The 14,142-nt window shown below is 36.0% G+C and overlaps 1 protein-coding gene across 5 annotated transcripts in view; it reads left to right on the top strand.

Moving 5' to 3' along the window:
- ADGRB3 (adhesion G protein-coupled receptor B3) overlaps positions 1-14,142 on the top strand; it is a 434,645-nt gene that overhangs the window by 381,381 nt on the left and 39,122 nt on the right. For all 5 annotated transcript variants that reach the window (XM_071741618.1, XM_071741620.1, XM_071741621.1 and 2 more), the window contains 2 exons: positions 8,938-9,088; positions 9,647-9,716. In XM_071741618.1, the coding sequence (XP_071597719.1) occupies positions 8,938-9,088; positions 9,647-9,716 (221 nt within the window). The remainder of the gene's footprint in view (positions 1-8,937; positions 9,089-9,646; positions 9,717-14,142) is intronic.

Raw genomic sequence — 14,142 nt, 5'->3', positions numbered from 1 at the left:
ATTACAGTAATTTTATTGTTAGTAAATAACATCAAAGTTTAAAATAGAACAAACAGATGATCTGACTTAAGAGTAGGGATTCCCAAGTGAGAATCCCATCTTCCTAAGAGGCAAAATTGACAACAGATTTTCATGCATGTAGCATTGAGAGGCAACACAAGGCATTATTTTCTATCTACCCAGTCAGGGCTTTTCCTAGTAATTTTTCCATCTGGATGTCTGTTTTCACTGGCTTCCTTGGATCCTCCTTTTGGAATTTGAACTCTCACATATCAGACTCAATTTTCTTGAACTTATCAGCATCCATTCTGTCTCACCTTTATGTTACGCCATCTCTTCAAGGAAATTCTTTCAATGCCTTGCCTTTGTCAGCACCTGGATATTTCCCTCATCTTTTCTTCAGAAGGAACTTCCATAGGCAACTCCCTATCAGCTGTGTTCTGAACTACTCTTTTCTTTAACTGCAATCATTGCTGGCTCATGTGTAACCCTTGTGCTTGGCTCATTGGCCCTATCTACTCATGCAGACCCCACAGTGAACTTCTAAATAAATTACATAGGAAGACTCAGGACCTTAGGAACACTCTTGCAAGGGTTGCTCATGACTCTAATTGCCTGTTGGTTGGTTTTTGTATCCTTCATTATTCTCCAAACAGGTATTGCCATTAACATGCCGATGCAACCAGGTATTTCTACTTGCAACAACCCAAGAAGAGATCTAAAAAGCTTTAGGTATCTTTATGCAATGAGTTGAAATGAACATACAGCACATTGTTCTGTGTTGTAGGCAAAAAGCTTTTGCTTCTCTGTTAGTGCAGTTGTCTCATTATTAGAAATCTTGAAACCTGCTAAGAGCATTTGGCTTCATTTTAAGAAGTGTGCTGCACATTCTGTATTTTAACATAAAACAAATGTGGGATTTTCAGAGTCCAAAAAAGACTGAAAAACAGTTTCTGAAAAACAACTGTCCTGAAAATCAAAGTGTAATAACATCAGTGAAGCCTGTTTATTATTTATCCATAATTTCCACCTTGATTTGCATAGTTCCTAAGTAAATAAATTGTTTCTGACAGCCCAGTAAAGCCACTCTGACAGCCAGGATGCATTCTCTTTTCTCCTATGAGTCACAAGACTTTTCAGGACAAGTTGCACTTTCATCAATATCAATCCAGTCTTTTATGTTCACGCTGCACTCTCTGTTCTGTTTCGATACTGTTACCATCAATGATGTGCGAGAACATAAAAACTTCTATAGTTTTCAGAGATCAGGGTGATTTTGCGTACCCATCGATTAAAAAAAACAACCAAAAAACAATCTGTATCTGCAAATCTATGTTTTATCCATTGTAAAATAAGCAATTCTTCAGACTTGTTAATGCAAAGCTTCACAAAGCTATTTTTGTAGAGTGATTTTTCAGCCTAGTATCACCTTAAATTTAATTTTTAATTGTCATTTCTCCATAGCTTATATAGTATATTCTATTTCAAAAGCTATTTATAAAAAAAAAGCTTATTTCATAAGCTATTTCAAAAAAACGTGGCAGTGGTTCCTAATTATTTTCTTGAAGCCTAATCACTTTACACTCAAAAGGTTTGATATTTCAGAATGAAAAAATACTAAATACAAGACAAAGAAGAGAAATAATAAATGGTGTTCTCTAGCACAGTAAAACATCACTATTGCAACACAGTGATAGCAATTTTAGGTTAACCAGGAAGTTGAAAACTTGTATTTAAATTGATTGTCAGAGTTGTAAAAGATGTCTTATTTTCTTTTAAGCCTGCTTGAAAATCTTCTGAGTTTCATAAACTTCACAACACATTCATGTAAGGACAGAGTTAAAAGACTTAAGTTATTTGGTCCTGACAGAGTTGGCATCTACCTTGTTTAAAGTGTTTAATATCAAAGCCAGCAGAATAAATTGGTGATGTGAAGTAGGCCATATTCACTTACCAGAAGAATATTAATTCAATACTTTGTAAACATTTAAAGCACTTAGGACAGGAAGCAAGATCACAAGCCTCTGCTCATGCATCTTTCACCCCTTATTCTATGGGTGTAATGCCCAATGGAAAGCCCACTTAAATTAAGGGAAGTCTTTCCACTGGCTTTTGAATTAATCCTGTAAACAAGTAGAGGACCCTATTCTTTCATTTTCTGCCTGTCCAGGGAAGTACACATGTTCACAGCACAAAAAGCTCCCCTTGACAGGCTTTGTAATCGAAGAAATTAAATTGTCTCTGAGTAACCTCTTCCATGATATTTCTTGTGCTGAGCTCATTTGCTTGAATATAACCTAGCAATAACAATACAAACCAGGAGGAAGACTAAAATGAGTGCAAGCATAAGGAAGCTGCATGAAAACTGTCTTCCAGCTGGCTTTCAATTCTGAGTAGGCATGCCACCAAGAAAGCAATTCTCAGTTAACACATTACAAACCTGTACATTGCACTAACAATGTCCAGAGAAAGCTGCAAACAACATGGACTGAATTTTACTCCCTCATATGCTAGCAATAGCTGAACATATGATGAATTATCCAGCTGGACTTCTTGCCTCTATCCCAGCGAGTAACAAAAATGAGCTTCAAATATTGCTGCAGCCCCAAGGCAAACTACCACAACAGTGCTTGCATCCATTACAACTGAGCTCTCCAGTTCAGGAGGACAGCTGTATGCAAGCTGACCATCAGACAGGGCTCCTGGCCCAAGTTCTCCTCCAATCTGTGCGTGGGCCTGCTCTGATTAAGTGTTTTTTGGTGCAGGTAAAAACTGTTCCAAGGAATTCATTAACAACTTAACAGCATGGATCACATGCCAGTGTGTAACGGATGCCTTTACTGCTGCTAGTGTAGAGAGATTCTCCCACACAACTGAGCAAGGAAAGTTAGGTTCTAAAGCAAGCAGCTTTCATAAATTCTTTTCCATCCCAAATAATAGCAGTGTATCCCTTCACATCTAGTTGACAGAATGATTTTGTACTATGCACCTTATAAGAAGAAGAATAGTGGCTAGCAGAGAAATTAGTTTGGATAAAAAACATCAGTTTTCTATAGACATAATGGGGGGATGTCAAATTCCTATATAGTATCAAACTATATAGTATCAAATTTGAATTCAGAGCTTATTGATACGAGTGATAGAGGTGACAGCTATCAAAGGAGAACTGTGAAGAAAAATAGCTGCAAAGGGCAGAAGTTAAAAAAGAAGACTGTCCAACTTTTGTGGATCAGATATAAACAGCATCTATATTAGTTACATCTGGGAAAAAAAGGGATAAATCCTGACTGATCTCCTTCATGTCAATAAAGACTGTGAATGGTTTACTCACAGAGAAGCAATTTTCAGAAATAACTTTGAGCTAAACATTGGAAAAAGAGGAGCAGGAATTGAATCTGTTAGTAAGCATCTAAAGGAACTCTAGGTGAAAATAAGAAGACAGATGTTTAAAGTGTGTCTGCAGTAGGATCTGCATTAGGATCACTGAGATTATACTCATATTAGAGGACAGACTCCAGAAGAGAAGATACAACAGACAAGTAAACCTTAAATCAAAATAGATGAACAAACAATAATGCACCATGAAACTGACTGCTGTGGTAATTTAAACATGATTTTAAAAAAAAAATCCAAGCTTGATACTGACAATATCTTCCTGTGTCATTGCAGTGTTGTTGATGATATAGATGTCCTTTGTGAGACTGCAATCATAAACTAAACCAAAGGAACTGCAGAAATGGCTGGGTCATTTACAGCCAGTTGATAAGCTATTCATCAGAACCTAGAAAGGCATCTTGCTTGTTGTGGTCAAAACAAAATGATTGAGTAGAAGAACAAAATGGAATGTCCTTAGTTGTTGCTCATTGTCTTTGCAGGGGAAATCACGAGACTACTCAAACCCACTGCTGTTGCACTAAAAAAATTAGGTAGTTTTAAAAATTCAAGTAAAGGTTACCATTTCCATTGTCTTGTACCACAAATAGAATCCTGCAAGATAATCATTAACTGTGCATATCTCTTCATATAAATGCTCATGAAGTAAAATACTAATCATTTTGGGTTATCATGTTGCTGTCAAGACACAGTGTAATGAAGTCAAACCACTTGAGTCTTCAACTGTTAGTAATACTAGAGAGGATTTTTAGATCTAAAAGTTTGCCTATAAGCTAATTAAAGTAAGTAGTTTCTTAACTGCTGATATAAAATCCAAATAACGTTATTTTGGAACAATTTCTTCCACCCTTGTGCTATTTTCTGTAAGGGTATAAGATTTCCTCAATTCTTTCCTTGAACAAGAGATGTCAGCAATACTTGAGCATGGCAAAAGTACATGAGATTTTTAAAATGAAATCGTGCCTTCAGAGCTATCTATACTAATAGATTCAAATATATTTGCAACTGATTGTGGCCTTACTTGCCATATTTGTTTGTTACTGAAAATCTGTTCCCCATCTGGAAAAACACTTCTGAGATGCAAGCTCTTGCTTCTTTGTCCCACAGCCTCTGTAAGTCCATAAACTGTTCATCCGCCATGGCAGTTTACCCTAAAAATTAGTATTTAATCTACTATTCAGTATTATCTGACCAGTATACTGTATATATAGTTTATACAGTTTATATAGTATAGTTTTTGCCAGTCCTGAGACAAACCTGCTGTATTGTGCAAAGAAATTTCAAAACGAATTATAATTAAAGATCCAATTAAAGAATAATAAGCAGTATTTTCCTCTGTGAATTTATGCTTTTAATTTAAAAGGAAAAGACAGACTTTTGTAATTGAGGACTTGAGAGTCACAAAACCAAAATACGTGGTTTTGACACAGAATTATATTTCTGCATCCTTCCTATTCTCATTGTTTTGTTTGTTTCATTTATTCTTTATTGTGGCATTTAAGTGAGCTTCGCTTGTGTATTCAGTGCATGGTCAGAACTTCATAAGAATGCAATTACCACCCATTTAATTTATCTCCTTAGGCTTATCTCCTCAGAGCTAAAACAAGGACAAGATTTTTTTAATCTCCAAGAGATTTTATTACTGAACCAATTTTCTACTGGTTTTCATTTCTGCTTCATGACATAATTCATCTGAGTGGATGAGCCCTATTCATTTTGCTATTACCAACTCAGTTGGTAAAGTTCATTTATTATATTCTTTTTTCAGCAGCTTTGATTCTTGTTCTATTTATCAGAACCCAGAGACATACAACTAGAGTGTTGAAAGAAAAATAATCTCTTTCAGGGCAAGAAGACAAGTCAGGTATCCTTACCTAACTCTCTTTTTCTTTGTGTATTCAAACTGCTATTAAAAAAACCCAAACCAACCAACAACAACAATATCCTGTTAAATAGACACGAACAACTAAAAACTCAAAAATAATGATAAATTATTGTTTTGAGATTATATTTATGACCTACATCTTGTAGTTCATAAAAATGGATAAATGTTCTCTATATTATTCATCATCATTATTACATTAAAATGTTAATCATTAAAATAAGTACCTTTGAATTTTCACTGTTTTTTACATTTCTCAGCTGTACTCCAGTACCCTTATTTGGAGTGGGTGTCTCACAAGAATGAATGGAAATAATTTGATAGCTGATGTGAGCTTTTGCTTTCAATCATATATTGTTTATTAAAAAAGGATTAATTGTGTTACTTAGATATTCGAGGCAGCTAAACACTTGAGGCTCAATTATAGCTCGTGAAATCATGCATTCTCAGGACAGAAAAGCTTCCTTCCCCCACTTGTAATTGGAATTAAATATGGGGATCTAAGGGCAACTGCTCTTGAAGGAAGCTGAGGTTGAGTAACAGAGTTGACATCATTTCAGAAGATTGAAGAAATAGTGAATAAATTAGGTTGTTAAAACTCATTTTGCTGCAAGTTGACAGGTGCTCAGCAAAGGTAATTAATTCACTGAGTTTTAATAAACTAGAATTAGAAACAAATAATATCTCCTCCTAAAGCACTGGGGAAGATGTGTACCAGAAAGCATTGGAGCAGGCAGGTTGACTGACACACACTGCGACTGTGCGTGATGAGCCACAAGGTCCTAGTGATGCTGCTGAATGTGCAGCAAGGTGAGGGAAGGCAGTGGTTCCTTGGCAAGGGAAAAGAGGAGAGGGAGAAGAGCTTTAGAGAAGTCCATGGCCATTTGGAGTAGTCCATATGCAGTAGAAAGAAAAAAATAGCTATAAAGTACTTGCTAAAATCATGACTCCCTGACTAGAGATGTTCAATGCCCCACTTAATAGCAGCCTTGGATGAAAATTAAATTTTGTTCCCATACTTCATAGATTTAAAATTTTTTCCAGACATAACACCATTGACTTTTTTTATCAAAAGGGAAGAATACAGAAGTACATAAAATCCAGATTTCCAGAGGGCTGCTGGTCGACCATGCAGAGCCCATGGCTCTACCTGGGAGAGGGGAGTTTTATTTGCCAGGATTGCTTCTCCGGCTGGGGAAGGAGGGAGCCTGTATTCACTTCAAGCATTGCCTGCACGATTCTGTCATCGTGATCCCACAGTGGTTGCTAGGTCAGGTTTTGAGCCTCATCTGCATCTTTCTGATGGCATGCAATGAAAATATGCTGTTGTGTCATTGACACAGACTTACCACCAGTGTTTATTAAAGAGCCCTGCTTGCCATTCCAAAGAGTTAGTTATAATCAGCAGTCATGTATTCCAGCTAGTGGACACATCACTTCTAATATGACTCGCTTCTGTATTCCCATTTTGTGATCAACATGATCATTAACATTTTCATCACATTTCTTTCTTCCCCAGCAGCCGTGCCCAGCGTTTCTCTCAGATTATCATCATCTCTCTTTCTTTCAGTACAGGGGATACATTGTGAATTAAATCCTACAGTCTTTACTCAGTCAGCTGTAAGAGCTAGCAGTGTTTTCACTGAAAAGGTCTGGATTTATTTGTATTGGCATTATTTACAAGGGCAATACACATTTTTTTTTTCCAGGGTAATACTATGTTTTGCCTATGCAGTTTTTTTCCAAAAGGTTCTGTACTCTTCCTCAAAAGTAATTTTATTGTCAAATTCTTGTTCCAACCAAACATGCCAGCTTTTACAAAAACATTGATAGGAAAGCAAATTAAAGTTGCCTAATGGGAATTTATAATCTATGAGCAATCTAGTAAAAGAAAGGACATTTCCTTATTTTCTATTGTATTTATTGTGTCTTTCACTACATTGCTTTTATTTTAAATAAGTATCTGTTTTTCATTTACAGAAAGTACTTCTATCAGGCAGGGCTTAAGAGGATAGATTTTATTAATCCACATACTTTAGGGACATGTAAATAAAAGAACCGATAGCAAAATCTAGGATAGAATAACTACTGCATTTTCTGAATCTGCTTTATTTTTTCCAGTTTAGATTCCTTGCTTTTTAAAAACAAACAATAGTTGTCTCACATATAATTATATATTAACCTTTCCCACAGATTAAAATAGACAATTTGACCCAGGAGTAGAAAGCATGGTGGTTGTCACATCTGCAAATTCATACTGGGAAATCATTAAGTTTTGGGTCTTCAAGTGCAAAACATTTTGCAAGTTAAGAAGTTGGTATCTGCTAATGCTAACATCAGCTCATACATGTTGTCAGCTGTGTATTTGAGATAACTACTGGAGTGAAACAACATTTCAGATAATGTTTGGATTTCAGATAATAATATAGGAAAAGTATCATGTCAGAAAATTCAAAACAAAGAACCTGAAGGTGATTAGGAATATAAAATGTACTAAAAAAATTCATGGTGTCATATGTATCTTATCCTTCACAAGGTTTTGTAGCTACCAGCCTTCATTCAACAATATATGCATACATATTTATTTACATATATATATGTATATATGTACATTAGGAACTTGCATGTTTTCTCCCTAAATCATTTGCTGAACAAGGATTTTAGTAAAAAATGTTACAACCTTGTATTACATGTGTGTAAGGTAGATATTAGATGTGTATGCTACATATGGAAATAAAAATAATGTATTTATTTCCCAACTACAGTCCTGTATTGTTAATTGTGGGAGTGTGAAATACATTTTTTTCAGCCTTGGTATATTTTTGACAGAAGTTGTGCAACGTATAAATTACTATAAGTATATACTCAACATTACTGGTGTGGTTTTGGTTCTGGGATGCAATGCACACTGTGTTTTGTATCCTGCAACTGGCATTTTAAGCAACACAGTGGATCATCATTTATGCCAAGAAGTTCATGTAGATAAGCTACATGTGAGGTTTAATTAAGGGCTACAGTGAAAAAAGAAAGCCATTGCATGTGATCAAAATAATTTTAAAATGAAAGATGACTGATACCCATAAAAACAATATGCAGGGTAATTGTTAAGGTTACTTCAACCTGATTAAAAAGATCTCAGGTAGTATATTTCAATAGGTTAATGTTCTATAGGATTGAAAATAAAAGAAAACCCAAAAATCAAACAAATCAAACTTAATCTATTGCCTAAGATTCAGATTTACATTAAGGATATTTCTGCATGGTAGGAAAGAAATTACAACTGGCAATTAGGATATTTATATCCCCAAATTACCTTTACTTATCTCTGTGTGATTTGGTAATCAGTAACTTTGTAACTTGCTTGCCACAAAGGCTTTATGATGGTACCTGGTAAAAGAAAATAAGTCATTCTACCAGATTTTTGTCTGCAGATTTAGTGTTCTTTGTCTCCAGTCAGCACACCTAAAGTTTGGGAAAACAATTAAAACCTCTTTTGCTTAATCTCCTTCAACATATCTATGTCTTTTTGTGGCCTTCTCATCAGAAAAGGGGATTTGATGCTAAGGATAAAGGTCAAGATGATAGAATATGACAAGACTGAATTGAAAAGAGAAATGAGTGTCCCTAAGTATTCAGCATGAGCTTCTCTTTGCTTCCTGCAGGGTATCTGCACCACAACCACCGCATTTTTACACTTCTTCTTCTTAGCTTCATTCTGTTGGGTTTTGACAGAAGCGTGGCAGTCATATATGGCTGTTACTGGAAAAATTAGGACACGGCTCATAAGGAAACGTTTCCTGTGCCTTGGATGGGGTAAGTCTATAAAATCCATTTTTTTTAGAATCATTGGAATGATACATTTAATGCAGCAAAAATGTCGAGAATATCATAATTTTCTTCAGTAAACCTGGAAGGTAGTAGACAGTAGTAGACTAAAAAGAAAACTAGGCTAGGAGCCTTTCTGCTCAAGCACAGGTGATGGTGGTGTATATTTTAGCATTCTTTTATAAGAATGTTTTAAAAATATATTAGAAAATTTTCAGCAAAGTAAGGTAATATCAAGCAATCACAATAAAGCAAGAAAAATATTCACTGACTGTTCATGAATCCTCTTCATAGATCATTTTAAGACCTGTAAAATGTACCAGTACTTTAGATACTTCAAAGTGGTACACCGTGAGCAGAAAAACAGTGTTCTCCTCCCTGCCAGTGCATCATAAAAACAAATCCTGCAATAGCACTCTGCTCCATTAAATTATTCATTCCATGTAAAATAAACCTTTTTGCATTAGCATGCCCTGTCGGTTTTTGTCCAGCACAGCAAAATTTTGCTCAGCATCTAATGCGTATTACTGGTTTGATCTTTTTCAGGTTTACCAGCATTAGTGGTTGCAATATCAATAGGCTTTACCAAGACAAAAGGATATGGAACAGCCCACTAGTAAGTCAATCTGAATGATAAATTATATTTTTAGTTAACAAGACTATCATACACATCAGGAATTATACAGGCACTACAGGTATCCATTCAAACTTGGAACTGCCCTAAGAGTCTGAGTGGTCCACAAAAGAACAAAGAGGAAACCATATGCTCAGTCTTGGACTGAGCTCAGCAAAGCAACAGGGATTCTGGATTTCTTGTGAGGATCTAAAACAGTAAGTCTTAGAAACACTGAGGATTATGTCCATTTAGATACCTAACTTTTATATACATTTACCAAAGAGAAGCATTACATGCTATACCTACATGTCTAAAACTGTATTGGCAAGAATCTCTTTGGCATCCAGGTTTCTGCCTGCCAGTTACCTCATCTTTAATGCCTCTGAGCTGCCTGAAGCCAAAGCCTTTCAGAAATCTCGAAATAGCTCTCCTATCCATCCCCTCTCTTGTGGAGTGCCTGATCAAAACACATTTTCTGGACTGGCCTGTACCTGAGAGGCAGTGAGGAAGAGACATGTGCTTTAATTACATTTACATTTTATTAATACAGGTCCTCTTTAGCTACTTGGTTGGTTCCAGTGTGTTTAGAACATTGGAAAATTTACTTTCTCAGTGAGGCTGCTCTTCAGTTGTCTCCTGATGAAGGAGCTTGGGCTGAGTCTCCCTTCTACCAACAGAGCTCTCCAACCACAAAGACATTATGTATCTGGGACTGTGTTTCCTGCAGTCATCCTGTCTGGAACTCTTCTCATGTTGCCTAAGAAATTTAGTATGCATCTGTGCAAAAAGAGAGGAAATATAACTGTATAGCCTGGTAATGAGGGCATTCATCAGAGATGAGGATGAGTTAGGTCAAGTCCTCACTTCAATTAATATTTATTCTCCTTAGCATCATCACTGAGTGAGATCAGAGACCCTGCCCTGTGTGCCTCACCATCTTGGCACACAGTGGAGGAGGCTTCACACCCTCACTCCAGCTCTGAGTGGGTGCAGATTCAAAAACAAGTCTCCTGAATACCATCTCTAAGCACCCAGCTCTTTAGTTTTGAATTGTGACAATGAGTACCTTGCCTTTTTTTTTGATGAGGATTGGCTTACTTAACTGAAGTGCTTAATTTGCACTTTAAGCTGGCAGCCATTAGTGAAACAACAATCTTAGCTTTTGAGAGTTCTGTTGAGGATCTGCTCTTCTGAGTTTTTTTCCCTAACCAATATGTGCCCACCTTGCTGGCTTTTTCATTATTTCATCCTTGAACAAGGTCTGGAGAATCACTTAGGCTCTGTCCCTTGCAGGATCAGTCCGATTGCATTTACTGAAATTATTCACGTGTGACTACTTGCTTTAGTTACTGTTGCTTCTTGCTTCCTTCCCAGCCTGAATACATTTTAAAAGAAGATATAGTGAAATATTCAGACAAAGCTACAAGTCATTCATAAAGGGTAACCTAGAAAGCAAAAAAGAGGAGGGGCCTTTACATGTAACAACTCTTCTCCCAGGACCCCAAACCATCTGACCCAGTACTGTGGGACAAAAGCACAACAGGAGGTGTAGGAGGGACAAGCAGAAACATAATGCAGCTTTCTGATTTGCTTTGCAAAAAAATTTTGTTGGCATTTCACATCAGAATTAGATAAGGAAAAGAGGGGATGCAGGGAATGGAGTTTCCTCCTCCATTAGCAGATGATGTGCTGTCTCAATCTAGAAGCCAGAAAAGAATTGTGGCCTGTAACAACCACGGGGCTGTGTGAAAGCAAAACTCCTGTCCTGCTCCTCCTTCCACAACTAAAGCACTTGTGGAAGTTTTCTTAACTGCTTACATTGTATTTGTCCTGCTTGGCTGGAGTCAGTTACACACAGGCAGCCATCAGAAATGTGTCCCATTGCAAGCTATTCCTGGTTTGTAAGATGCTATTTTTGAAAATTACATTTACAAATGGAAAAAACTAAAAATCAAAATGGGAAGGAAATGATTCCAGTTCCTTAGTCACACATGTGAAGAGATTGATGGAAAAGGAGAAAGCCCAAGGATCTTTGAAGCAGATCTCATTTTTATGCAGTATAAATAAATGAGTGATGAGGGTAGCTTGAATTGTTCACACTCAAAGCAGTTCTGTGATCAACCATCTCTGACCCTGTTTTTGTTTCAGCACTAAATATTAGAAAGTTACAGTAGTGTATATTTAAACATATGAAAACTATTTCACACACTTATACTGATATAGCTACAGATTTCCTAAAAGTAATTACAAAAACACAGTGACAAGCTTTTAGGTATTTCAAAATATCTGAAAAAGATTTGTGTGTCTGAAATCAATCACTGCTATTTCTGTGAGTCTAATGAATACTGTTGCTACCTCTCTTCAGACAATCAGAGCTGTGACAGCACCACTATGACAAGTTGTAGTTAATAAATCTGCATGACCTACTCATGTTTACAGGCAGTAATATATATTAATGGGCAATGGAGATAATATTCAGGAGTTCATTATATCACCAATACCTAAATATCTGTCATAGTCAGATTCTACTAAGAGAAGGAACCATTCTCCTGAAGAGCATCAAGCAACTAACAAAATCTACAGAAGGTCTACAGATGCTTCATCAGTCACAGAATTTTATGAACATGTAACATGGCCCCATAAAACCACCTGTTCTAAATTCTAGTTGATTTATATGGCTTTCTGATATGTGAGGATCAGGGAGAAAGGAGACAGAATAGGAGAATGAAATAAAAACAATAAAGTGTAGAAAAAAGCTATCAGAGAAAAAAGAGAGAAAGAAAGAAAGCAAGAAATAAAGAAAAGAAGAAGGAAAAAAATATGAAAAAATAATTTAAAATTGACAGGAATTGCCTTCTGGTATAAGAAGATACCTAAAAATCTGTCTTCAGAAAGTCTAACAGAAAATCACAGAATCAAAGAATGGTTTCGGTTGGAAGAGACCTTAAAAGCCATCTAGTTCCAACCCCCCTGCATGGACTGGGACACCTTCCACTAGACAAGGTTGCTCAAAGCCCCATCCAACCTGGCCTTGGAACACTTCCAAGGAGGGGGCAGCCACAACTTCCTTGGGCAACCTGTTCTAGTGTCTCACCACCCTCAAATGTTTGGGAACAAATGCATTTCAGACTCACGGGCTGACAGGTACTCTGAAATAATCATATCACACACTATTGGAAGTCCAGATTGTAGAAAATTTAGATTGTATAAAGAAAAGGGAGTAACCTCTACATTGTTTCCATCTCTGTCTATAAATGCAACTCACTCTATTAAACAGCCTTTTTACTTGATTACATTGGAGAGAGATGGAAAAATTCTCACTTGGTTATAAATATTTTGTGGTGCTGAATGGTATTGTTATTATTATCATTTATATTTTTTAAAGCAAGGCAGATATTAGTTACTTTCATAAAATTATCATGCTAAAATTTAGCACACTGACACAGTTGGTTTCATGTGCTAAATTTCTCATGGCTTCATTGCAATGGGAAACACTTATTCTTCACAGTTAAGAATTCAGTCTCTAACAGACCTTTAATGTTAGGATGTCCCTGCATTTACTTGGTTTTCAGATGTACAGAAACAGTACTGGAAAATAAAGAAGATATGTATGTTTCTGATGTGAATGTTTCTGGATGTAAGATCCAAGATCCAAGTAAAATATTTGAATGTGTATATTTGAGTTTTCTATGTAGGTGTGCTCATGCATTGAAATAAACATGCAGATATTTGAATGCGTAATCAGGGGGGAAATGGCACAGCTGCTTTTAATTCAATGTGTGAAGCTCCTGATCATTTGCAAATATGGTGTATCAAATATTTAGAATTTGATTCTGTAAGTGCTCTCTGTTTGGGAATCTGATGCTTTTCAGAAAAAGCCCTTGTGAAGTATGACAAACTCTGCAAACTTATTAACTCATGAGAAAATAGTTTTCACGGCTTTAAAATATACATTTAAATTGTTTGCAAAATATTCTGAACAACACAGAACAGTTTGACCGTGTATGGTTTTTCTTTAATGGGAATATTGTCTGCAAGATCTAGTCCTAATTGCAATCACTAAATGACATGAGAAGATATGTATGAGCCTGTTTTTTTCTGAGGTTCTACATTATAGGTACTTTACCTTTCACGGTTTTAAGTATAGAACTGACAGACATTTTGAACTAGAAATTATTCTAAGATACCTACCTGGCAAGCTCTGTTCAATTAGTTAATCATAAATATTATGGAAGATTCATTGAAGATTTACAAACTTTTTTTAGATTGTGCTCATAACACATTCTAGGAATTTCAGTATATGTATAATTCACATTAAAACTTTCAAAACATTAATAGTTGGGAATGGAAATAACTTCCATCTCTCTATATAAACATATCAACAAAGTAATTCTTGTGCATATGAATCTCTACATGTAGAACTAAA

This window comes from Heliangelus exortis, chromosome 3 (assembly GCF_036169615.1).
Source record: "Heliangelus exortis chromosome 3, bHelExo1.hap1, whole genome shotgun sequence".
NCBI classification, from domain to species: domain Eukaryota; kingdom Metazoa; phylum Chordata; class Aves; order Apodiformes; family Trochilidae; genus Heliangelus; species Heliangelus exortis.
This window is presented reverse-complemented; position numbering and strand designations above follow the sequence as displayed.